The 26492-nt window shown below is 49.7% G+C and overlaps 2 protein-coding genes across 5 annotated transcripts in view; one reads left to right on the top strand and one right to left on the bottom strand.

Moving 5' to 3' along the window:
* STX4 (syntaxin 4) lies at positions 1-9330 on the top strand. 3 transcript variants are annotated; one of them, XM_089895870.1, is made up of 11 exons: positions 1-279; positions 468-569; positions 660-781; positions 918-992; positions 1723-1793; positions 3329-3437; positions 3509-3585; positions 3823-3960; positions 4848-4958; positions 5038-5136; positions 5233-5490. In XM_089895870.1, the coding sequence occupies exons 2-10, from the start codon at positions 472-474 to the stop codon at positions 5116-5118; spliced, it is 882 nt and encodes a 293-aa protein (XP_089751996.1). In that variant the 5' UTR covers positions 1-279; positions 468-471; the 3' UTR covers positions 5119-5136; positions 5233-5490. The 3 variants fall into 3 exon arrangements, with proteins under 3 accessions (XP_089751996.1, XP_022443985.1, XP_022443984.1); XM_022588277.3 differs by lacking the exon at positions 5233-5490 and adding an exon at positions 6373-9330 and having other exon boundaries at positions 2-279; positions 682-781; XM_022588276.2 differs by having other exon boundaries at positions 5-279; positions 682-781.
* The window catches only part of ZNF668 (zinc finger protein 668), a 28615-nt gene continuing 11381 nt past the window's right edge, over positions 9259-26492 (bottom strand). The window contains exons 2-4 of one of the 2 annotated variants that reach the window (XM_089895868.1): positions 24580-24645; positions 21569-22237; positions 9259-21138 (exon numbers count right to left, since the gene is read on the bottom strand). In XM_089895868.1, the coding sequence (XP_089751994.1) occupies positions 19926-21138; positions 21569-22215 (1860 nt within the window). In that variant the 5' untranslated portion in view covers positions 22216-22237; positions 24580-24645 and the 3' untranslated portion in view covers positions 9259-19925. The remainder of the gene's footprint in view (positions 21139-21568; positions 22238-24579; positions 24646-26492) is intronic. The other variant, XM_022588234.3, reaches the window with a different exon arrangement.

The following is a 26492-nucleotide window of genomic DNA, read 5'->3' as shown; positions in this document are numbered from 1 at the left end:
CGGGAGGGGGGGAAGAAAAGGGAATTCCAACCTGTGGAAACTTGGGGGTCCCCGAGGTCGGCTCCTTCCCCTTGACTGTGGATGGTGCCAGGGAAAGAGCCTCTGGCGGCTCGTGGAGGGGGCAGTTTTGGGGTCCGCAGGGTGAGGGCGGAGGGGAGTGTCAGAGTGTGAGTGGGATACGGGAGTTCCAAACTTAGAATCTTGAGGCCCGCCGGGCTCCGGCGCCGGGGAGAGGGAGCTCGGGCCGCCATGCGGGACAGGACCCACGAGCTGAGGCAGGTGAGAAGTCGGCGCAGCAGGGTTGGGGACAGGCGGACGGGGTGGGGTCTGGCTGGAATGCAGGACTCCTGGTCTTCGGGGCAGGGAGGGGTGGCTGTGGGCTAGGAAGGAAAGACCCGGAAGTCTGTGAGTCCTGCTGGGCGAGAGCAATATTAAGGAAGTGATGCCAGTGACCCCGGCCCTGGCAGGGGGATGACAGCTCGGACGATGAAGACAAGGAGAGAGTCGCGCTGGTGGTACACCCGGGCACTGCACGGCTGGGGAGCCCGGACGATGAATTCTTCCAGAAGGTAAGAGGCTGGGGTCTCGGCCTGGATTCACGAGGGGGCTGGAGGACCCGAGGAGCATAGCGGCCTGGAGTACCCCCATATCTCCTATAGCCCTCTCGGTCATCCTCCCCAGGTTCGGACAATTCGGCAAACTATTGTCAAGCTGGAGAATAAAGTCCGAGAGTTGGAGAAGCAGCAGGTCACCATTCTGGCCACGCCCCTTCCCGAGGAGAGTGAGTCAAATCCTGAGTGTAGAACGCATGCTCAGCCCGAGGGATTGTGGGGATTGTAGTTCCACGCAGGTGGTGGGCAGGGAGATTTGTTGAGGTAGGGGCTGCTGTTTGGGCATCATGGCTTTCTCTTGTTCAGGCATGAAGCAGGACCTGCAGAACCTGCGCGACGAGATCAAACAGCTGGGGAGGGACATCCGCGCGCAGCTGAAGGGTGAGCTTCTAGGACCTCAGACAGATACTTTCCTCTGATCCTGCCCAGCTCCTGGTATATCTGGGGAGTGTGTGGCCCAGAGAGGCCAGTGACATATATCCAGGTCACACAGCAGGCCTACGTCTAGAATCTCCGTCTCCTGGCTTCCAGTCCAAAGTTCTTTCCACAGCATATGCCTGCCTCTTAGGTTCCCTTATTTATAATGAAACCATTTACATTTGACCCTTGACCGAGGCAGAGGTTAGCGTTGCCACCCCACCCCCCAAGTCATAATATGCATATAACTGTATGGTCCACCCTCCATATCCCAGGTCCTGCATGGGTGGATTCAACTAACCGTGGATCATGTAGTTCTGTAGCATGCATTTGTTTTCTAAATATCCAAGTATAAGTGGACCCATGCAGTTGTGCAAGGATCAGCTGTACTTCTACAATTCTTGCTGACCAGTGTGCATTCTTTGGGCAGGCAGATGGGGGTTTTGTTAGGAGGCCTCTGCATGCCTGTGGGAATTCTCCGATGTATTTATTGCAAAGAAAAATATACTTTTGCCTGTCAGAGACTCAGAATTAGTCATTTTATGATAAATTTTATTTCCAAAAAAACATCCTATGGTCATAAGCACCTCTCTATTGTATGGCTGGGTGGCTGGAGTCCTAGTCCCCAAACCGAATTTCAGAAGCCACAGGTCAAACTCCCCTGCTCTACCAATACTCTTGTGTCTTTCCACAGCCATAGAGCCCCAGAAGGAGGAAGCTGATGAGAACTATAACTCGGTCAACACAAGAATGAGAAAAACCCAGGTGTGTTCATTATTCCCAGAACTAGGAAATTTCATCTAGTGTTTTATAGATCATTAGATGGCAGATGTGAGAAGGAAGGGCCCTTAGAGATCATCAAGTCCAACCAGATGATTTTCCAAATGGGGAAACTGAGGCTCAGAGAGGAATAGGATTCACCCAAGGTCAAGAACCCAGGTCTCATGACTTCCAGTCCATTATATCACTGCCCTCTTCTCCTCCATTCTGTGAGAAGTTGCTGAGTCCCTAGACATGATCTGGGCTCGGCTGTAGGAGATACTTTCTAGAAGCCAAGATGGGGGGTTAAGCTTGAATAGATGACAAAGACATTACTCAGGTAGGACTTGGTAGCTAATGGCTCTGCCCAGGGAAGAAGAGGGTGCAGTCAAATGGCTGGGAGGTTCCCTGCCTATGTGACAGGGACATCCTCTGCCCCAGGGACAGAATTCAAGAAGTCAGGAAGAGGAACTTCCCTGGGGTGGAAGGTCACTGAAGCACCAGCTTTGTAAGGAGATTTGAGGTGGTCTGAGCAGCCTCCTCTGGATGCGCAGTGAGGCATGGTTTGGAGTTCTTGGAGATCAGAGTTGAAGTAGGTGGGCCCAGAGCTCAGCAAAGACCCCAGATTGAAGATGGAACAGTTTGGGCATCTTGAAAGGGTACAGCTGAAGCCAAGAGAGCAGATGTGTCTTTGAGGAAGGAACTCCAAGGAATAAGCAGATTTTAGACATCAGCAAAACGAACAAGGAGAGAGAGCGTTTCGGGGGAGAGGGGGGGCTTGTGGTAGTCACTGGTGTGAGAGGCTGATGGCCCAGGTGGGCCTGTAAAAATCTGGGCAATCGCTATGACCCCCGGGCATCCCAGCACACCTCTAGTCTAAGCAGTGAGGCTGGTGTTCAACAAGCATTCCACAAATATTTGTTGAGGGTCTACTGTGTGCCAGACCCTTTTTCAGCTGTTTGGGATACAGCCGTGAACCAAAGATCCCTATCCTCACAGAGCTTACATTCCAGTGCGGAGAGACAATCACCATAATAAATCAGTAAATTATTTTAGAACATAGGAAGTATTAAGGGAAAAGAGCAGGAGGAGAGGGAATGAGAACATCGGGAGAAAGCAGGTTGCAATAAGGTGGAGAAAACTTCACTTAGAAGGTGACATTGTAACAAAGACTAAAGGCCTTTGTGGGGCCTGAGCATTCCAGGCCGAAGGCACGCAAGTGTAAAGGCCTGAGGTGGGACTGTGCTCTGCTCAGGGAGGAGTAAAGAGCCCATTGTGGTTGGAGGGAAGGGGTGAGGGAACAGTGTTGGGAGGTAAGGTCAGAGGGGCAACGGGGGAAGGGGCGGGTCATATAGGGCCTTGCAGGTCCTGGTAAGGGCTTCGGCTTTTACTTTGAGAGACTGGGGGAGCCTTTCAAGGTGGTCAAGGCAGCAGGCACCTATGAGCTCATGCTCTTTGCTGACTGTACCCACGGGGATGCTGAAGCCCAGACCGGGCAGGGATCCTCCCAGGAGTACCCAGCTTCTATTCTCCATCCTTAGCACGGGGTCCTGTCCCAGCAATTTGTGGAGCTCATCAACAAGTGCAACTCATTGCAGTCCGAATACCGGGAGAAGAACGTGGAGCGGATTCGGAGGCAGCTGAAGATCAGTGAGTTGCGGCGTCCGGCCCACAGGGTCAGGTGACCTGACCAGCTCTGAGCCTGGCCTTTTCCTTCACAGCAAATGCTGGAATGGTGTCTGACGAGGAGCTGGAGCAGATGCTGGACAGCGGGCAGAGCGAGGTGTTTGTGTCCAATGTGAGTGGCCGCAGCCAGCCTCCCTCTGCCGGGCCCCCCGTCCTCTCTGAGTCCTGGCCCTTTTTCATGGAGGGAATCCCGAGGCCCGGAAGGGCACGAATTAGCCTGCCTGGAACCACTCATCAGGGGCCTGGCCCCAGTTCTAGGCCTGAGGGCCGCTCCAAAGCCGAACAGGAAATTCTGAACCTGCTGCTGGTTTCCCTGTGACTTGTCCCTTCACTCCTGTCCACTCTCCAGATACTGAAGGACACACAGGTGACTCGACAGGCCCTAAATGAGATCTCGGCCCGGCACAGTGAGATCCAGCAGCTTGAGCGCAGTATCCGTGAACTTCATGAGATTTTCACTTTTCTGGCTACTGAAGTGGAGATGCAGGTGGGCACCCCAGACAGCTGGCCAGGCTTGATTCAGCCCCCAGACGTGAGACTGTGTTGTGCCTGTCAGCCCACCTCCACCCTTAGCCTCTCTCCCCGGGGCTTTTGTTCCCCTCCAGACTGGGCCAAGCCCCCAGGCTGGCCTTTATTTCCATCCTTAGCTGTGCCCCCAAATTGCGTCCTCCTGAACAGCTACTTGGATGGCCACTCCTCTATACATTGTACCCCATCCCTCAAACTTGAGCCCACCCCAGGTATGGCCCCAACCCTGGCTTCTCCTCCACCAACAGAATCTACCCTCATACTTCTGAGAGCTCCACAGCTGCCCCCTAGAAGGCCTGCCTCCTAAAATCTGTACAAGGATGGAGTGGGAGGTGGTATTCTTCCCCCGGCCCTTATCTCAGGATAAAGGGAGCTTCCAGCCCTGTCCTGGAGGAGCTGACCCAATGCTCTTTCGCAGCTGGGAGTCATGGGGAAGAGCTTTCACTCGGTAGGAGTACCAGGATAGGGAGAGCTTCACAGCAGCAGGGAGACAGGCCTAAAGAACACGACTTCAGACAGACTTGTGAGGGGACAAAAGTTCACCCTGTGTGAAAAGATAGGAGCCATGTAAGGCACTCAGGTCCCAGCCAGCACTGCGAGTAGAGGTTGTATGGGGAGAGGGAGCAGGACAGAAGGGATCACGTGGTGGAAGGGGGCCTCGAAGCCACCTGCAGGAGAGCGGTCTTTGGTCAGATGTGGGCCTGCCTCCGCATCTTTGTTAGTGCAGTGTTCTCTGCCAGGAATGTCCTTCAGTCATTTGTGGTTGGGCTGGGCGGACTGAGGAGCTGCTGGGCCCTCCACCCCCAGTCATTCCTACCTGCCTGAACCGCCCCCTCTTCCGAACAGGGGGAGACGATCAACAGAATTGAGAAGAACATTCTGAGCTCAGCAGACTATGTGGAACGTGGGCAGGAACATGTCAAGATGGCCCTGGAGAGCCAGAAGAAGGCGCGGAAGGTCAGCCTCCCCCCACCTCACCCCCCGGGTGGCCCTCCCTCCCCTCCTGAGTTTCCCTGACCCCACTCCTCTCCCACAGAAGAAAGTCTTTATTGCCATCTGTTTGTCCGTCACTGTCCTCATCCTGGTGGTCATCATTAGCGTCTCCACGTTGGTTTGATAGCGCTGCATATTCTCGGTGAGATACTGTGGGCCTGCCCCCTGGCCTGCCCCATCCCTGACCCCAGCCTTTCCTCCTCCCCTCAGACCCTCTTCTGCACTCCTTCCCTTGCAGGCACTAAGAGCACCAGGGACCCTGGGTCTACCTTCTCTCCCAGCAGCTGGGGGTGGGCAGGACAGAGCCTCCAGCCAGACCCCTTCCTCACACTGGCCTTGTGCAGAGGGGCAGACGGTCCTTCTGGGGTCGGCAGCCCCTCATCCATGGGGGCCTCCCTCCTCCAGCCACAGTGCCTGGGGGCGGGCCTGCACTGTCCTGTCTGGCTGGGACATGTGGTTTTGTAAGAAATTAAAAAAAAAAAAAAAAAAAAAAAAAGCTTGGAGATTCCCCTGTGCATGTGTGTTCCTGAAAAGGCTGGTCCAGGGCCTCCAGGTAACCAGCCTCCCACCTCCTGGCCACCCTTGGGGACAGGCCCAGCCCAGGCAGGCTCAGATCAGACTGTCGTAGGTGCTGTGAGCACACCAGGCTGGCAGTGCCCTTCTACTCTCCCATGAGAATGAGTGGGGCCGGGAGGGTGTAACACCCACATCTGGCTGTGACTACCTAACCCCAAAGGAGTGAAGCTGAGCCAGGCCAGGCTGGGACACAGGTGGGGGGTGTGTGTGTGTGTGTGTGTGTGTGTGTGTGTGTGTGTGTGTGTGTGTGTGATCTATGGGCATTCCTGAGGCCAAGAAGAAGAGGCACTATGAAAAAGTAATTGAGCCTGTTACTTTGGATATAGTGGACTCAGAAGGGCCTGTCTCAGAGGGGGCGAAGTTTGAGTGGCGTGGCAAGTGAGGAGGGGCCAGTTATGGGAAGAATCAGTGAAGAGGTTGCCAGGCAAAGGGTTCAACAGGCCAGGCCCTGTGCCCAGAAAAAGGCATTGCCTCTTATATGAGTTCAGGTTATGGAGCCAGGCACTGTATCAGCTCACCTTGTTTCTCAGGGGTCTTGTGGCTGAAGCGGGTAGAGGAGGCAGAGGAGCCTGACCCCAGGGTTTCCATGACTCACCTGAGCTCCAGGCTTCCACTCTAAATGTCTAAGAGTTCCAAGTCCCATGCCTAGTTTCTGCAGCTGGGTGTGGCGCCTGTCCCCAGACACCTAGTTTCAGGGCTCCTGGCTCCGAAGCCTGGTAAAAAGAGGGAGGTGCCTGACCCTGACCAAGGTCTGGGAGCCGGGTTCCAGCCGCCCTGTCCCATCGCACTTTCGATCCCACAGGTCACCGCTGCTGCTCCTGTAGCCCAGCCCGTCTGGTTGCAGTACCGCTCGCTTCGGCCACCAAGTATGGGGTGCACACGCGGGTGCCGGGGCGATGCGAGCGATGAAGGGCTAGCTGTGTGGTCGTTGGTGCAGACTCGGACCCGCCCCTGGACCCGGGATGGGGGAGGGGTCAGAGGGCGGGATTGGGCCCCAGTGACGTGGGACAGGACCGCTCAGCCTCCATCCGTGGCTGGGCGCCCGCCTGCAGCGCCTCCCTGTGGCCCTAGAATGGCGGTTGCTCGGTGCCTGCGCCAGATCCGAGAGTACACTTGGCCCCGAGTGTACGGGGTGTGGCTGAAGGGTAGCCCGGTCGCCACTTGGAAAACGACTGACTAGCGGACCTAAATGTTGTTCCTGAAGAGCATCAGGATTGGTCCGTAGGGCGTCCTGAAGGAGTGAGCACCGGGTATTAAACAGCAATTAGAGGACGCTGATGTGGGCGGGGCCTCAGAGCGACTCCTCAGTCGCACCCAAAAGCGATTGGATCACAGAGCTCAAGGGGCATGATCAAAACGCCAAAGGAGACGGAAGGCGGCTGGCCAGTGAGAGACTGGCAGGCGTGCGCCGGGAGTCAGAACCTCACGCGAGAAGGCGTGGCCGGGTTGCTCTCCCTAGCTGCTGGGACTTGCGGCTGGTCGAGTCTGGGAGGTTACCCACGCCTTCGTCCTGTCTGAGATCCTGTGTCCTGTGTACAGAAGAAACTCTAGACGCCTACAGGAAGGAACCCCTCATTTTCAGAAGCGTTCGAACACTATGGATGCCCACCCAATGGGGAAACTGCGGAACCGGATGGATCCTGCCCCAGGGGAAGACTGATTTGGACGCGGGGTCTCTGCGCTTCCCTGATTCTCCATTCTCCATCTCTTCCCCTTGCGGCCTGCTTCTTCAGCAAAATCCTGTCCTTTTGGTCGCCTTTGTCCAGTCCCCCATTTTTCTGCCTTCAGAATCAAACTGCACGACCCATGGTACCTACTGGAATCTGATAGAGATTGTCAAGGCGACGCGGAGACTGCCACATCTACGCAGCTGGGTGTCCACGTGCAGCGTGTGTCTTCCACTTGGCCGTGCTGGACAGCGCCACCCTGAAAGGCTGCTTAACCGTCTCACCCAGGACGCCATCCAGAACCTCCTGGAAGAGGTGGCTAGATGGCCAAGCGAGGGCTCACATGCCGGGCTCAACAATTTGAACTTTTTCTGTGGGCTGTGGGGACCTATAGAAGATTTTTGAACAGGTGAGTGGCAAGTTTGGAGCAGACTTAGAAGACAAGTGCACCGGAGGTTTCACAGGCTTCCCTGCATATACCCCTTCCCTGTGGGAAACCGACCTGAGTGAGGGGCTAAGGGCAGGTTTTGCACTGAAATCCTGGCTTGGCTGCTGTCAGCCCAGCTTTCAGGGAACATGGCCTGTGTTAGTTGTGGCTTTTCCAAATCATGTTGTATCACCTTTCACCTGCAAGCCCTCTCCACTTACTCCCTCACCCGCTGAATATTTCATGCTTCAGATTCTTAAGAAAAGGAACCTGACTGGTCTAGGTCAGGCTACATTGACCTACCTATGAATTGTCTACCTTGAGTCAAGATTTTACCCTTGATCAAGATGTATGAGAGGTGCTACGTGGTACAAAACGCTGCAGCAGCGTGCATATGAAGCAAGAATGGACGAGTTCAGTGATTGATGTCAGTTTGTGGTACAGCCCTGTGGTAGATTATTGTTCCAAATATATGCTGTCCTTCCTACTGGGCCCCTCTCTTTAGGAGGATTATACATTCATGCCCCACTTACAGTGGGCTTGGCTATGGCCAGTGGAATATGAGTAGAAATGCAAAGTACCACTTCCAAATAGAAGCTTTAAGCACCAATGAGTATTCTGAGAGCTTCCCTTCTCTTTTTCCTTGGCCATGAAACTGTCAGTTGCCAGATCAAGACTTCTTCAGCCTGGAACCCAGAATTAACAGGACATGAAGCTGAACTGTAGCCCACCTGTAAAATGATGTGTAATGTAAATGAGAAACTTCTCTTGCTGTCAGCCACTGATATTTTGAGGTTGGTTGTTACCACATCAACAGTCCTTTCAACTGTTACAGAATTATTACCCAGCAGTGGGGTGTTGCTACAATAAAAAATAAACCTGAATTGTGTGTCATTGGCTTTGGAGCTGCACAGTGGCTGGTGAGGAAACTACCATTGGAAGCTGGAAAGATGGTGATGTGTGTTATGCAGTGGTGAAGCACTTTTTTAAACTGTAAGCTGGGAATAGAACTAAGAGTATAAATAATGTCCAACTGAGTTTAGAGCTTTAGGCAAAAAATTGGGGAAAGAGAATATTAGTAGCATGCCTTGGTTGCTATTGCGTGCATTTGACAAGTTACTGTAAGAAAGAGATGACTCAGAATATAATTGGCCAGTTTTTAAGCAGAAATGGAAGAGAATATAGAAACTCCAGGCAAGTGATCCAGATTTTTAACCAGTGAAAGATACAACTTGACAAGGCCGTTAAGGCACAAAGTTTTATTAAAATTCATCTTTGTGGGACTTCACTGGTGGCGCAGTGGTTATGAATCCACCTGCCAATGCAGGGGATACAGGTTTGAGCCCTGATTGGGGCAGATCCCACATGCCGTGGAGCAGCTAAGCCTGTGCGCCACAACTACTGAGTCTGCACTCTAGAGCCCATGAGCCACAACTACCGAAGCCTGCGTGCCTAGAGCTTGTGCTCCACAACAAGAGAAGCCACTGCAATGAGAAGCCCGCACACTGCAAGGAAGAGTAGCCCCCGCTCGCCTCAACTGGAGAAAGCCCACGCGCAGTAATGAAGACCCAGTGCAGCCAAAAATAAAATAAATAAATAAATTTATTGTAAAAAAACAGACTCATCTTTGTGGCAAGGGTCATATCAAGTATATGGCTCTCATGCCTTATGTAAAAACCTCTGACTTGGTCGAAGTGGTTTCCAGTAAATCCTTTCAGTTATACAAGGTGATTCAGGGAAAAGAGATTAAGAGTGTAACTCTCCATTTGCCTACAACTAAGTCGAAAAAGAGGCATGTCTGGGGCTTCCCTGGTGGTGCAGTGGTTGAGGGTCCGCCTGCCAATGCAGGGGACATGGGGTCGTGCCCCAGTCCGGGAAGATCCCACATGCCGCACAGCGGCTAGGCCGGTGAGCCATGGCCACTGAGCCTGCGCGTCTGGAGCCTGTGCTCCGCAACGGGAGAGGCCACAAGAGTGAGAGGCCCGCGTACCGCAAAAAAAAAAAAAAGAAAGAAAGCTGCCTTATTAAAGAAAGGCATAACCTCCAAGTGTTCTCAAATGTGGCCAAGGAGAATAAATGGAAAAGGATGGGCCATTGTAAGCGCAGAGCCAGGACTTCCCTGGTGGTCCAGCGGTTAAGACTCTGCACTCCCAATGCAGGGGCCTGGGTTCGATCCCTGGTCAGGGAACTAGATCCCACATGCTGCAACTAAAGATCCCGCATGCCACAACTGGAGATCCCGCACGGGGCAACTAAGACCCAACTAAGACAGCCAAATAAACAAACAAAGGCAGAGCTAAGGACATGGAGAAGAATGAACTAGGGAACTAGTCCCAGGAAGCAGTCCCACTCCCAGGGGAAGGAGGGGGTCCTTTTCAACATCTGCCCAGCGGGATTTTTAGAATTATCATAGACCAGTAACTTCTGTCTCCCATTTTTCCTTCTGAATGAGGGTGTTTACTGCTATTATCCTGTCCCTGTTCCACTTCATATGTTGGATGTGGTGGAGGGGACAGAGATAACTTGTGATTGATTGATTGATCTGTTTATCTAGTTATTTATCTATCTAGTTATCTGTTTATCTGTTTATTTACTTTGGGTCATAGGTCTCTGGATCAAGAGATGCCACATCTGGACCTGATATAGAGACTATCAGAGGTCCTGGATTTGAGCCTGATGCCATGATTAGATAGGTCATTTGGGTGGTCTGCCTCGAGACAGGGATGCATTTATTTTGCATGTGGAGGAAACACAAAAGACAGTATTTGTGACAAAGAGGGCAGACGGGGGAAGATTTTACAATTGTTCAAAAACTCATTGGCCTTCCCTGTGGGGCCCCTCCATACGAAAAGATTATATATCCCCACTCCACTGACATCAGCTGTGGTTTGCTTTAGGCAATGTAACTTGAGTTTCTTATTACTCCTGGCACAAATTACCGTAAATTTAGTGGCTTAAAACAGCATACATGTATTCTTTTATAGCTCTGGAGGTCAGAAATCCAAAATTAGTTTCACTGGGCTAAAGTCAAGGAGTTGGCTGGGCTGGCTCCTTCTGGAGGAACCATTTGCTTACCTTTTTCAGTTTCTAACTGATGCCTGCATTCCTTAGCTAGTGGCCCTATCCTCCATTGCAAAGCACATCATTCCAACCTTGGCTTCTATCATATCACCTTCTCCTCCCACTCTGACCTTCCTGTCTCCCTCTTATAAGGACCCTTGTGATTACCTTAGGCCTATCCAGATACTCCAGTATAATCTACCATTTCACCATCCTTAACTTAATCACATTGGCAAAATCCCTTTTACCATGTCAAGTAACATTCTCAGGTTCCAGGGATTAGGATGTGGACATATTTGGGGCACCATTGTTCAGCATACCACACCACCCCAATCCACATTTAACTGATTCTTTCATTTATTCCCAAAATACTTATTGAGCAAGACTTACACACCAGGCATTATGGCGGGTGCTGGAGAAATAGAGGTGAAAATTCAGACAAGGTCTCTGCTTTCATGGAGTTTATATTTTAGTGGAGATGACAAGTAAAGAAATAGCTAAGACATCCCAAAACCAGGATATGTATTATTAAAAAATTAAGCAGTGTGTTGTGACAAAAAATTACAAGGGGTTGGAGACGGCTGTTCTAAAAGATAGTCAGGAATGGTTTCTTAGGGGAGGTGATTAATCCAAAGGGCAGAACTGAGAGCTCAGAAGGCAGAGCAGAGCCGTGGAGGGTTACTTGTAGGCCTGGACACCTAAAGAAATTTGCCCGGCCGGCTTTTGAAATTGCTTTGGATCAGTGACTCCTTTTTACCTTCCATTTCTTCCCTTTTTGAACCAGAATGTCTATAACTATTACCCTATGCATGTCTCAGCATTGCATGTTGGAGTACATGACTTGTTTCTTTAGTTTCATAGGTCCACAGATGGGAGGAATTGTGCTCCAGGATGGATTATATGCAGATGGGTCTGCATATAATTTAGATAATGAGACTTGGGACTTTTGGTTTGATGAGATTTATATGAGACTTTTTTTTTTTTTTTTAACTCTGACTTGATGCTGTAATGGGATGAGACTTTTAGGGACCTCAGAGGAAGTGAGTGTATTTTGTGTGTGGGACAGACATGAATCTTTGAGGGCTAGAAGGTGAACTGTGGTAAGGAGAATAATGGCCCCCAAAGATTCCATGCCCTAATCTCTATGAATATGTTACCTAACATGAGAAAAAGGGCTTTGCAGATGTAATTAAGTTTACTGATCAGTTGACCTTAAGATAGGGAGATTGTCCTGAATTATTCATCTGGACCAAATGTAATCATATGAGCTCTTAAAAGCTGAAAAGCTTCTCCAGCTAGCTACAGAAGAGGAAGACAGAAGTCAGAGAAATTTGAAGCAGGAGGAGTCAATGTGCCATTGCTGATCTTGAAGAGGGAGGGGCTCCTAGCCAGGGAATGTAGATGGCCTCTAGAAACTGAGAACAACCACTGGCTGACAGCCAACAAAGAAACAGGGACCTCATTCCTACAGCCAAATGGAACTGAATTCTGTTAATAACCCAGGTGAGTCTGGCAGTGGATTCTATGCCAGGGCCTCCAGATAAAAGCTCACACTGGCCAAGACCTTGACTTCATCCTCATGAGACACTAAGTAGAGGACCCAGCTGAGTCAGCCTGGACTTCTGATCTATAGAACCATAAGATAAGAAACGGACGTTGTTTTTAAGATGTTAAGTTTGTGGTCATTTATTATGCAGCAGTAGAAGCAGTAAGATTTGAGCTGAGACTTGAACAGAAAGAGCATCATGGGCAAATCTAGGATTGTGGGTTCCATCCCCAGGAAGCAGCAAGTACAAAGGTCCCAAGACTGGGAAGAAAATAAACAGAAGGCCAGCATGGCTGGAGCCTGCTGAGTGTAAAAAGTAGGTAAGAGATGAGGTCAGAGCTGGGATAGGACTTGAATGGAAAGCAGGCTCCAGGGAGAGGGCTTTTAGTTGAGAATGGGCTGTGCATAAGTAATTGAGAACAAGTCTCCAAATCTCCTTGGTTGAATCTAGAATGACCGCCCCATCTACAAAGCCTGCTGCCTTCCCTTACCTCTGCCTCAGCCATGGTTCTGGAGTTTTCTCCTGCAAGGAGTCCCAGTTTATGCAGACATTCAGCTGGGGAGGGGATCATGACTGAAGTCCAAAGTACAGACTAAGGAGTGATGCCAGCTATTGCCCCAGCAGCGGGGCCTATGATTTTGCATTCCCAAGATGCTTTCACTACCTGGGACAGTCCTGGCAGAGAGTCAGGGAATTAAAGGAAGTTGGGGCAGAAGAAAACTGAGGGCCAAAAGTCAGACTGTCTGGGAATTATCCAGATAACAAAATGGGACAAAGACATCACAAGAAAAGAAAACTTCAGATCACTATTTCTTATGAATATAGATGTAAAAATCCTCAACAAAATACTAGCAAACAAAATTCAGCAATATATAAAAATGATTATATAAGTGGGATTTATCTCAAGAATGCAAGGTTGGTTTAACATCTGAAAATCAATTAATGTAATAAAGAATATTAGTAGAATAAAGAACAAAAACCCTCTGATCATCTCAATAGACCCAGAAAATACATTTGACAAAATCCAACAACTTCGATTTTCTTTTTTTAAAAAATTAATTTATTTTATTTTTGGCTGCATTGGGTCTTCATTGCTGTGTGAACGCTTTTCTCTGGTTGCGGTGAGCCGGGGCTACTCTTCGTTGTGGTGCACAGGCTTCTTATTGCGGTGGCTTCCCTTGTTGAGGAGCATGGGCTCTAGGCGTTCAGGCTTCAGTAGTTGTGGCACGCAGGCTCAGTAGTTGTGGCACATGGGCTTAGTTGCTCTGCGGCATGTGGTATCTTCCCGGACCAGAGCTCGAACCTGTGTACCCTGCGTTGGCAGGTGGATTCTTAACCACTGTGCCACCAGGGAAGCCCAACAACTTTGATGTTTTAAAAAAGCTTAAGAAACTAGGAATAAGAGGAAACTTCCTTAACTTGCTAATTATCAAAGGACATCTGTGAAAAAGTCACAGCTAACATCATACTTAAATGATGAAAGACTGGATGTTTTCCCCCTCAGATCAGGATGTCTTCTCCCATCACTTCTATTTAACCCTGTAAGCAATAAAAAGAAACAAATGGCATCCAGACTGGAAAAGAAGAAGTAAACAATCTCATTTTACAGATGACATGATCTTGTATATAGAAAATCCTTAGGAATACACACACACACAAATATTAGAGCTAGTAAACTGGTTCAGCAAGGTTTCAGAAAACAAGAACAATGTACAAAAATCTATTGTATTTCTCATCACTAGCAATGAACAATCCAAAAAAGAAAGAAAACAATTCCATTTACAATAGGAACAAAAGGAATAAAATACTTCTATATAAATTTAACAAAAGAAATGTAAGATTTATACACTGAACACTATAAAACACTGTTGAAAGAAATTAAAATCTAAATAAATTTAAAAACACCCCATGTTCATGGGTCAGAAGATTTAATATTGTCAAGATGACAGTACTCCTCAAATTGATCTACGGAGCCAATGCAATCCCTATCAGAATCCCAGACAGCTTGCTTTTCTTTCTCTTTTTTGCAAAAGTTGACAAGCTGATCCTAAAATTCATATGGAAATGCAAGGGATCTAGAAAAACAAAACTAATCTTGAAATAGAAGAACAAGTTGGAAGACTCACAGGTCCTGATTTAAAATTTTACTACCAAGCTACAGTAAGCAAAACAATGTGATACTGGCATAAAGAAAGATATATACCCAGGGAATAAAATTGAGAGTCTGGAAATAAACCCTTATATTTACAGTTAGTTTATTTTCAACAATGAAGTCAAGACAATTCAGTGGAGAAAAAATAGTCTTTTCAATAAATGGAGATGGGACAATTGGATATCCACATGCAGAAGAATGAAGTTGGACCCTTACCTCAAACCATATACAAAAATTAACTCAAAATGGATCAAAAATCTAAATGTAAGAGCTTTTAGCTATAAAAACATAGTTTATTTGAAAAAAACTTTTATGCATTTTAAACTTTTACATTTATAACTAAATTATAAACTTTGTAAATGTTTATAAAACCCTTGGATGAAAATATAGGCATAAATTTTCACGACCTTGTATTAGGAAATGGGTTATTAGATATGGCTCTCAAAGCACAAGCAAAAATAGACAAAAATAGACAAATTGGACATCATCAAAATTAAAAATGTTTGTGCTTTAAAGGGCACCATCAAGAGAGTAAAAATACAACCCACACAACGGGAGGGAATTTTTGCAAATCATAAGGAACTTGTATGTAGAATACATAAGTCTTACCACTCAACAGAATCAATCCAATTTAAAAAATGGGCAAAGGGGGACTTCCCTGGTGGTCCAGTGGCTAAGACTTGGTGCTCCCAATGCAGGGGGTCCGGGTTTGATCCCTGGTCGGGGAACTAGATCCCACATGCCACAGCTAAGAGTTTGCATGCTGCAACTAAAAGATCCTGCGTGCCGCAACTAAGACCCAGCACAGCCAAATTAAAAAATAATAATAATAATGGGCAAAGGACTTGGAATAGATATTGATCCAAAGACGATATACAAATGGCCAATAAGCCCATGAAAAGATCCTCAACATCATTTGCCGCCAGGGAAATGTAAATCAAAACAACAAATTTACACCTACTAGGATGGCTGTAATAAAAAAGACAGATAATAACAACTGTTGGTGAAGATGTGGAGAAACTGGAACATTCATACCCTGTTGGTGGGAATGTAAAATGATGCAGCCACTTTGGCAAACAGTCTGACAGTTGCTCAAATGGTTAAACATAGAGTTACCATATGACCCAGCAATTCCACTCCTAGATATATACACAGAGAATTGAAAAATTTGTCCACCCAAAAGTACAGGTACTTCCCTGGTGGCGTAGTGGTTAAGAATCCGCCTGCCAATGCAGGGGACATGGGTTTGATCCCTGGTCTGGGAAGATCCCACATGCCACGGAGCAACTAAGCCCGTGTGCCACAACTACTGAGCCTGTGCTCTACAGCCCGCGAGCCACAACTACCGAGCCCGCAAGCCACAACTACTGAGCCCTCATTCCACAACTACTGAAGTCTGCGCACCTAGAGCCTGTGCTCTGCAACAAAGAGAAGCCACTGCAATGAGAAGCCCGTGCACTGCAACGAAGAGTAGTCCCCGCTCACCATAACTAGAGAGAGCCTGTGCGCAGCAATGAAGACCCAGTGCAGCCAAAAATAATAAATAAAATAAGTAAATGTATTTTAAAAAAAGACAGGCTCACTTAGTTCATTTAAAAAAAAAACAACTTGTACATGAATGTTCACAGCAGCATTACTCACAATAGACAAAAAATGGAGACCCAAATTCCCATCAGCTGATGAAAGGATAAATAAAGGTAGCATATCCATACAATGGAATATTATTTGACAATAAAAAAGAATGAAGAATTGATCAAACTACAACATGGATGAGCCTTGAGAACATTATGCCAAGTAAAAAATCCGTCACAAAAGACCACATATTGTATGACTCCATTTACATGAAATGTCCACAATAAGCAAACCTATAGAGACTGAAAGTAGATTAGCCATTGACGAGGGCTGAGGGAAAAGGGTTGGTGGGGGGAGGGGCTTGGATCAATAGGAAGTGACAGCTAATGGGTATGGAGTTTCTTTTGAGGGTATGAAAATATTCTAAAATTAGACTGTGATGGTTGCATAACCCTGTGAATATACCAAAAAAACACTGAATTGTACACTTCAGACAGGTTAATTGTATGGTATATGAATTATATTTTAATAATGCTATTAATTTTTTGAAAGTCAGACTGAGTCCTCAGGGAGCAGGAACTAGGGTATGGGATACTGGGGGTGTCAGAGGAGAGGGACCAAGGGATGGGTGTGTTGTCTGGGCCCAGAAAGGGAGCAGGAGTTGTGGATCTGTTCTGAACATCCAGGGAACCCACTTCATCCTTCACTGTAGATAGATACCCAGGGATATCTGTTGATTAGTGTATATGGTATCTTTACACCTATTTTTAAAAGGTGCCTCCCCAAACCCCAAGATAAATCATCTTGCTCAAGGCCAAAACTCAAGTCAGTAGTAAACAAAAGTTCCCCTGCTTTCAATCCCTCAGTCCGGTGTCTGTTTCTTTCCTGCTCTGGATATGGTTATGGGCAGTGAGTGTCCTTGGTCAAACTGGTGCCCTCTTTCTGCAGCCATGACACTGATCCCTGCTGTTGCCATGTGGCCCCCTTGTTCTGCTGTGGAGAACAGGAATGAGGGCCTGGGCATGACAACACTGAGTGAGGCCCCTGACACCAAGGGGATACCTAGTACTTCTGCTCCAGGTGCTACCTGGTGTACCAGTCCTGGGCTACAGCCAGCTGCTGCCTAGTCCCCATGACTGGCAGTGGCACACCAGGCACTTCCTAAGGCTGCCAACTTGGTGGCCCCCAAGTCTACAGATAACAGCATAGAAAGAAGGATCTGGTTCACTCTGACCTTTGGCTTTGTTTTGGCTTATAAATGCAGAAGGCCCTGGTGGTTGGAATTTATAGTCCAGAATCAGTTCTTGATTATCTTTCTAGAAATATTCTATAGGAATTTGAGCACTTATGTGTAATTTGGCCCAAATGGGAGCATACTAACCACACTGCTTTGTACTTCACTATTTTACACTTGACATATTTTTTGAATATTGCTCAACAACATAGATTAATAAGCCTCATTTTTTTAAACATTTAAAAAATTTTTATTTACTTATTTTTGTGTGTGTTGGGTCTTCATTGCTGCCTGCGGGCTTTCTTTAGTTGCGGCGAGCAGGGGCTACTCTTTGCTGCGGTGCGTGAGCTTCTCATTGCGGTGGCTTCTCTTGTTGCGGAGCACTGGCTCTAGGCACGCGGGCTTCAGTAGTTGTGGCACATGGGCTCAGTAGTTGTGGCGCATAGGCTTAGTTGCTCTGTCGCATGTGGTATCTTCCCGGACCAGGGCTCAAACCCGTGTCCCCTGCATTGGCAGGTGGATTCTTAACCACTGCGCCGCCAGGGAAGTCCTGATAAGCCTCATTTTTTTTTTTTTTTTGAGTTTTGTGTTTTTCTTTCTCTTGGCTTTTTTTTTTTTTAACATCTTTATTGGTTTACAGTGGTGTGTTTGTTTCTGCCTTATAAAAAAGTGAATCAGCTATACATATACATATATTCCCATATGTCCTCCCTCTTGTGTCTCCCTCCCACCCTCCCTATCCCACCCCTCTATTTGGTCACAAAGCACCGAGCTGATCTCCCTGTGCTGTGCGGCTGCTTCCCACTACTGATAAGCCTCATTTTAAAAAAAAACTGTTGCATAATATATCTTACAGAGGCCTTATATAGTTAGTCCTTTGCTAATGGACATATAGGGTGTTCCCAGTTATCACAAATTTTGCTGCACCGAAGAATCTTTCATCTTCAGTTTTGCCACAGAACTGGAAAAGGAAATCTGTGATGTAAATTCTTTGAGGTGTACTTGCTGAGAGTATATGCATTTAACCTTTTTTAAAAAAATGTGTTTGTTTGCTTTTTTCCCCCCTCTTCCAGTTTTGAGACGTGACATACAGTACTGTATGTTTAAGGCGTACAGCATAATGATTACATACATCATGAAGTATTTAACTTTTGATAAACATCAAATCATCTTCCCAGTTTACACTAAATGTGGCGCCTCGTTTTTGTTTTTCCATTTTTGGTCTTTGCAAAATTACTTTAAAAGTTATGTAGCCTTCCAGAGTATGGCTATAACTATCAAATTATTTAACAGCCTACATTTTTCCCGATTTGAATAATCATACTTATCATAAACTACATTCCCAGAAATAGGGCTGCTTTTGAACCCTCTCCCCCACTCTATTAATTTATTCTTGTGTCAGTAATCTCCTGTTTTTATTCCAGTGCTTTGGTGTTTGATTATCTAGCGTGTCAAATACATCATTTCCACTGGTTTTTTGTTTTTGTTTTGGGCAACACAGCATGCAGGATCTTAGTTCCCTGACCAAGGATCGAACCCTTGCCCCCTGCAGTGGAAGCACGGAGTTTTAACCACTGGACCGCCAGGGAAGTCCTGATAGCTTCACTGTTGTTGGTTTTTTAAAAATATTTATTTATGTATTTGGCTGTGCTGGGTCTTAGCTGCGGCATGCGGGCTCTTTGTTGTGGCATGCAGGCTCTTAGCTGCGGCATATGGGATCTAGTTCCCTGACCAGGGATCAAACCCGGGCCCCCTGCATTGAGAGCACGGAGTCTTAACCATTGGACCACCAGGGAAGTCCCCTCCACTGTTTTTAAATATATATATTGCACAGGAATTTAGGATTTTCAAGTTTTGTTAAAAAATTCTTTTGGATGGCAATGAACTTAAGGATTAAACTGGAGAATCAACATCTTTTAATAATAACTTTCCACTCGGGTACATGGTATATCTCCATTTAATTAGGTCTTATATCCTTCAGGACAAAGATACTATTTTCTTCACACAGGGTTTGCATGTTTTTTGTGAGATTTACTCCTTTGTAGTTTATGGGTTTTGTTGTTATTGTGAATGGGACCCCAAGTGTATTTTCTAATTTGTTATTGCAATTTGTGGGAAATATACTAACTTTGGGCCTCAGTTTATTATCTGCAAAAAGACAGAAGTAGAGCTACTCAGTAACAGGTCAAGTAAGTGTGGGCTAAACAAAGCGAAATAGATTTGTTCATTGCAGGACTTATCGATGACTTTAATATACTTTGATCACCAAGAATCCCCAATAAGGGTACAGGAATTTCCTGTACTTACTTGACCGTGGAACCCTTTGTCACAAGACATTCTGAAACGTAGAGAAAACAGTGCACCCAAAAACCCTTCTAGTTTCTAATTTGTCAATCCAGGGATCTCCACTGAACCTTATCTGATGCCCAAATTCCCATTACTTACCCCCGACCAGAACACAGAAGGCAACCCAGTGTCAAAGCGAATGCTTTAATGAGTGGTGCTCAGAGGGAGCCATGTCTCTCAGAGGCTGCTGCCAGCCTCCACTGTCCCCAGCTCTTTGTCAGGAAGGTGAGCTAGCTGCCTGGGGTGAAGGGATGGATCTGGAGTCTAAGAGTGAGCTGAGGCAAAGGGAGGTTCAGGAAGCACCCTGTAGGGGCGGAGCTCCCAGGAGTGTGGCAGAGGGGGCCTGGGACTCAGGCTGGCCCCTCTTCAGGCATTCCTAGCAAAGCCACGAGGGGCTCGAGGGGCGTGGGGGTCCCGATGGGCACAGGGTGGGTACGTTCGTGCTTGCGCAGGTCGCTGGCACTCAAGAAGGCCTTGGGGCAGTGGGGGCAGGTGTAGGGGCGCACAGAGCTGTGGGTGCGGCTGTGCTTGCGCAGCCCAGCCCGGTCTGAGAAGCTCTTGCCGCACTGGGTGCAGGGGAAGGGCCGGAGCTCTGGGTGCGAGCGCTCGTGCCGTCGCAGCAACGTCAGCGTGGAGAACGTCTCCTTGCACTCCCGGCATACAAACTGTGGTGGTTTCTCGTCCACCTCCTCACCCCCCACTTCGCCTGCCCCCCCCAAGGGACCAGGAGCCTCCCCAACCCCAGCATCTTGGCACTCCACGTGCTCCACCGTCATGCCCACCACTTGCCACTGGGTGGCCATCACACCACCCGATTCCGGAGGCAGCCCCAGCAGCCCTGCTGCAGGGTCCCCGAGCCCAGCCCCTGCTGCCGGGGCTGCTGAGCCCTCGCCTGCCACGCTGACCGGCAGCGCCAGCCCCACCACCAGCTCCTGCTGCGGGGGAGGCCCTGCGGCCTCGCTACTGCGATGGGTCCGCTCGTGCTTCCTCAGGCTTGACGAGACCACGAAGGACTTTCCGCACGCGTTGCAGTGGAAGGGGCGCTCACCCGAGTGCACCCGGCTGTGCTTAGTGAGGCTGGCCCGCTCGGCGAAGGCTCGGCCGCACTCCTCGCAGCGGAAGGGTCGCTGGCCGGAGTGCACCAGCGCGTGTCGCTTGAGGTCCCAGGACGCGACGAAGGTCTTGTCACACTGCAGGCACTTGAACGGCCGGTCGCCTGTGTGCACCCGCCGATGCATGGCCAGGTCGGCCGGCTGCCGGAAGTCCTTGCCACACTTCTCGCAGCGGTAGGGCTTCACACCCTCGTGCGCCCGCTGGTGGCGCCGGAAGCTCGAGGGGTCGGAGAACATGCGGCCGCAGCGGGGGCAGAGGAAGGGCTTCTCGCCAGAGTGCGTACGCTCGTGGCTCTGGTAGGAGCTGAGCTGCGTGAAGCCCTTGCCACAGGCCGGGCAGCGGTAGGGCTTTTGCGCCGCATGGATGCGCTGGTGGCACGTGAGCGAGGACGAGCGGGAGAAGCTCTTCCCGCACTCTGAGCAGAGGAAGGGGCGCTCGCCAGTGTGGGACCTGTGGGAGTGGAGAGGCCCGGAGTGAAGGTGGCAGCCCAACGCCCGACCCCCGCCGCCTGTCTGTACTGTACGTTAGGGCCCCCTAACATCGCTGGGGCCTTGGCCCAATCCCCTAAGGGCCACAGGTCTGTACCTCAGAGTAAGAATCTTTCAGGCTGGGTGTCTAGGTGTTCTAGATCCATCTCTGCACTCAGCAGACCCGGCCTCCACTCGTACCTCCTGGGCAGCAGCCCAACTTCAAGCCCCACCCCCTTCCTAGTCCAGGAACCCAGGCCAATCAGACCCCAGTTTCATCCTCTGCCCCCATAGCTCTGCCTCACTCACTTTCCCATTGGTTCCTTCCGATCTTTGGGACTCAACGCCTTCACGCTATTGGTGCGCTCTTCCCAACCCCTTCGGCTGCCCCCCAGCCAGCCCAGCGCCCTCACCGCTCGTGGTTACGGAGGTCCTTGAGTTCCGCGTAGGCCTTGCCGCAGCGCTCGCAGCTGTAGGGCCGCAGGCCTGCATGCGTGCGCCGGTGCTTGCGGAACACCGAGGGGTCAGCAAAGCTCTTGCCACAGTCGGCGCAGGCGTAGGGCCTCTCGCCGGTGTGACCGCGCTGGTGGATCTTGAGCTTGGAGAGCGCGCCATAGGCCTTGGGGCAGTGCGCGCAGCGGAAGGGCAACTCGCCGGCGTGCGAGGCCAGGTGCACGCGCAGGCACACGGGCTGCATGAAGCGGCGACCGCACTCGGGGCAAGGGAAGGGCTTCTCGCCCGTGTGGCTGCGCCCGTGACTGCGCAGCTCTGGTGCCGTTTTGTAGGCCTTGGGGCACAGCGGGCACGCATACGGCCGAGGCTTCGCCGCTGCACCTGACACCTTGTCCCCGCTGGCATCCTCTGCTTTGGGGTCTGGCTCTGGCTTCAGCTTTGCCTCGGCCACCTCCTCTGTGCAGTCTGCAGGCCCATGTGTGGCAGCATGGCGTGCTGCCCGGGGTGCATTTGGAAACGTCTTGGTACAGGACAGGCACTTATAGCGACGGCCAGAGCGCTTGTAGCCAGGGGCTGGGGACCTCTCCTCCGAAGACTCTACCTCCATGGCCTGGATGGGCGGGGCTTCTCTGCAAGAGAGGCAAAGTTAGAAGCCACACCCCTTTCCAATTCTCCAAGGCCTGTCTCCTCACCAAAGCCCTCTGAGGCCTCAGAAGGAACTCTATCTTATCTGCATTTCCCACCTGGGATGCACATCCTTCCTCGCAAACATTCCTGTCTCTCTGCGCTCAAGTTTCCTCTCTGGTCTGTTCACTGATGAAAGGAGCTGGACCAGGTGACCTCAGAGGAACTAAGAGAGGCTGGGATCATCGAAATGCCCACCTGCACTTCCCTCCCCAGCCTCTGGGCTTCTCCAAACCTTGTGGCATTCCCAGAAGGCCCAGGCTCTGTCCATCTCACCATCTTCCTTCTACAGCTCAGAATCCAAGCCTTGTGCAAGGCTGCAGACACGGAGGCTACCTAGATGTGGGTCTGGCCTGAAGGTCTCCAAGTGCTCAGGAAAGACAGAGGTAGGTCCAGAAGAAGGCAGAGCCAGTGGGCTAAATGTGGTGATTGGCACCATCTGTCTGGAAGGGACAGGTCCCCAGCGTATGTATTTTGTCTTTCCCCTCTGGTTGGTTAGCTTTCAGAGGCAGCAACTGTTCACACAGAATTCTGGCCTTGCACAGCTGTAAGGTACTCCACCCCAGATAGGAATCCTGGTCCACCCTCTGCTCTGGAATGGGTCTTTGGTTCTTGCTCCCATAACTCTGGTAATGGGAAGTTCAATTACTCTCAAAGCAGCTTGAGCCATTGCTAGCAGAAGTTAGAAGTCTCTGTCTCATACTCAATGTATCTTCTCTGGCCTGGCCTCCTGGAACACCCACTCTAGCTACGGCCCCTTCTTTCTCTGCTCAGAGCCCAGACAGCCTCCACCCAGCTGCTCCCGCAGATCACGGCTGGGAGGAAATAGGATTAACAGCTGCATTAGTCTTAACACCAGCTCATCCTCCCCGGGGGAGGAAGGGAAGAGGATTACAGCAGACCCACCTAAGGTGCAGCAGCTGCTGGGGCACCCAGGGCGGGGGGGGAGGACAATGTTATAGAGAGGGGAGGGCAGCCAGGCGTGTCCAAAAGATGGGCTGGGAGGTGGGAGGTTTGGACTCTAGCACTCCTTTCTAGGCCTGTTTCCTCATCTGTATACCTCAGGGGTTGGTGTCTTCTAAGTTATGACCCAGGGAGGACGCAGGAGTCCCCGGGTGATTGGCAAGGGCTGCATCTTTAGAATCAGCACCCTTCTGCCTGGTGGCCCTGCCTCAGTCTCCCACCCCTACACACACAATCTAGTGTGCACAGGCAGCCGGAGTCTTCTCCCTAAGGTACCATGTGATGCTCTGTCCCCTGCTCAAGAATTTTTCATGGCTTCCATCACACCACGCAAGTTCCCAGGTCCTTCCTGGCTGTTATGAATCCTACCAATCCTTCCTTTGAGCCTTACTTCCCGGGCTTCCCTGGTGGTGCAGTGGTTGAGAGTCCGCCTGCCGATGCAAGGGACACGGGTTCGTGCCCCGGCCCGGGAAGATCCCACATGCTGTGGAGCGGCTAGGCCCATGAGCCATGGCTGCTGAGCCTGTGCGTCCGGAGCCTGTGCTCCGCAACAGGAGAGGCCACAACAGTGAGAGGCCCGCGAACAGAAAAAAAAAAAAAAAAAAAAAAAAGAGCCTTACTTCCCAAAGGAAGGTCTTCCTGCATCTCCCCTTTGGTTTCTGCCCTACATCCCACACAGCTCTGTTCCACCCTCAGCTTGGTTTTTCACTTTTCCCACTAAATCCTAGGGCTGGAAGGTGAGTTAAAGGGCTTGAGGCCCAGCCTTCCCCAGGGCTTGAATTCCGCCTAGTTTCTAGGGAATCTGCCTATCCTTGGATGAGGCCCTCACTACCTCCTTTCTAGATCATCTCTGGACAGTCTGATAAAGTTTCTCCTTAATAAAAATGATAGCCTGGGACTTCCCTGGTGGCTCAGTGGATAAGACTCCGTGCTCCCAATGGAGGGGGCCCGGGTTCCATCCCTGGTCAGGGAACTAGATCCCACATGCATGCCACAATTTAGAGTTCGCATGCCACAACTAAGGACCCCGGGAGCTATAACTAAGGAGCCTGCCTGCCACAACTAAGACCTGGTGCAACCAAATAAATAAATATTAAAAAAAAAAAGAAAATGATAGCTCACATTTACCGGGCACTTGCTAAACAGCAGACAACATCCTAACCTTTTTAAATGTGTTAACTTACTTGCACTTCATGTCAGCACCATGAAAAACGTTCTGTTATTACCCCCTTTCACAGATAAGGGAACTGAGGCCCAGAGAAACAATTTAGCATTGTCATTAAGTGCAGTCTCCGAAGCCAAACTGCATGGCTTCGAATCTTACCTTCCTCACTTCCTAGCTGTGACCTTGTGCAATTTACTTCATGCTGTAGGACCTCAGTTTTCTCATCTGAAAAAAGGGAGGTAATAACACTACTTACCTCACAGGGTTGGGCGAGGGCTGAATGAGATAAGAATAATTACTGCCCTCAATTACTGAATCTTCTCAGAGCCAGACACCTTGCTGAGTGTGCAACCTTATTTAATTCTCTCATAGCTTCCTGAGATAGGGATTATTGTCCTCATTTTACAGACTAATAAACTGAGGTTCTGAGAAGGTTAGTGATTAACCCATGGTCACATACCTAGTAACTCATGCAGCTGAGACTTGAATCCAGGTGTTTAATTCGCCTTGAGTAGTTGGGCCCTCCCAGGCTTATCTGCTACCTGGGCCAGCCCCACGATGACCAGAACCCTGAGCTCAGGTTACACCTTGGTCTCCTCTCATTCCTGTAGAAGTCCCTGGAGACCAGAGCCAGCACCCTTTATGTTTCTGTTTCCCTCTCAGAGGGCTGGAACCGTGGGCTCCAAGCTCTGGGCCCATCTGTGAGCCAGAAACCAGGTAGCTGGAGGGGTAAACCCCTCCTCCTAAGGCACTTCCCAGGGGAAATAGTAGGGGCATGCCAGGCACAAGCTCCATAAAGAACGAAGTGTCAGGTACGCTAGGCCCCTGTCTAAAACCCCTCCATTGGGAATTCCCTGGTGGTCCAGTGGTTAAGAATCTGCCTTCCAAAGCAGGGGACGTGGGTTTGACTCCTAGTCGGGGAAGTAAGATCCCACATGCCACGGGGCAACTAAGCCCGCGTATCACAACTAGAGAAGCCTGCACGCTGCAACAAAGACCCAGTGCAACCAAAAAAGTAAATATTAAAAAAAACAAAAACCCATCATCAGGGTCTTCCCTGGTGGCGCAGTGGTTGAGAGTCCGCCTGCCGATGCAGGGGATGCGGGTTCGTGCCCCCGTCCGGGAAGATCCCACATGCCCCGGAGCAGCTGGGCCTGTGAGCCATGGCCGCTGAGCCTGCGCGTCGCGTCCGGAGCCTGTGCTCCGCAACGGGAGAGGCCACAACAGTGAGAGGCCCGCGTACCACACACACACACAAAAAAAACCATCATCAGCTCTTCACTTCCCTGTTCACGGAGGACTCTTCCACCCACCACTCCCTAGAGTGATTCTGTGAACTCCCTGCATGAAAATAATCATGCAGGGAGCATGGGGTAGGACTCAGAAATCTATTCTAAACATGCTTTCTGGGTCATTCCAACTAACACTCATTTAAGAACCTTAGGTTTTCAGAAGCTTCTAGGAGAGAGGCATTTTTAATACACCTCTTTTTCAGATGTGGAGATTAAGGCCCCCGTAAGGGGAAAAACTTACATAAGGACACACAGCTAGTCAAGGAGCCCAGACTCAAACACGAGTCTTCAGGTCCCTGGGCTGGGCTCTTTCTCTACCAGTCTTCATTTACTTAAGGTTTATTAGCCAAATCATGAGACTTTCCACTGCTCCCAGGACAAAGACCAATATCTTTTCCATGGCAAGCAAGGCCCTGAACTATCTAACTCCTCCCTATCCCATCTCCCACTCCTCTCCCCTTGGCTCACTAGGCTCTACCCACACAGGCTCCCCCTTTTTCCCCTCAAAGACTTAAATTCCTTCCCATCTCAGGGACTCTACACTAGTAGTTTCCTCTGCTAGAAACATTATTTCCAAGGGGCTTTGTGTAGCTATCTCTTTGATTCCACTTGGGTCTCAGCTCCCTGTCACCTCCTTAAAGAGGGCTTTCCTGACCACCTTTCTTAATGCTATCTGCACCCCTGCTAATCACTCTTTATCCCCCTCCTGTTTAACTTCCTTCATGTTGCTCATCTGGATGACATGCCTTGCAAATTTACCATGGACCAGGTATCATTCGA

The sequence above is a fragment of the Delphinapterus leucas genome, chromosome 15 (genome assembly GCF_059928025.1).
Source record: "Delphinapterus leucas isolate spDelLeu-1000000601 "Yukka" chromosome 15, BTC_Dleu_Yukka2, whole genome shotgun sequence".
In the NCBI taxonomy this organism is placed as follows: Eukaryota; Metazoa; Chordata; class Mammalia; order Artiodactyla; family Monodontidae; genus Delphinapterus; species Delphinapterus leucas.
The sequence above is the reverse complement of the archived record's forward strand: the minus strand, read 5'-3'. Positions and strand labels throughout refer to the sequence as shown.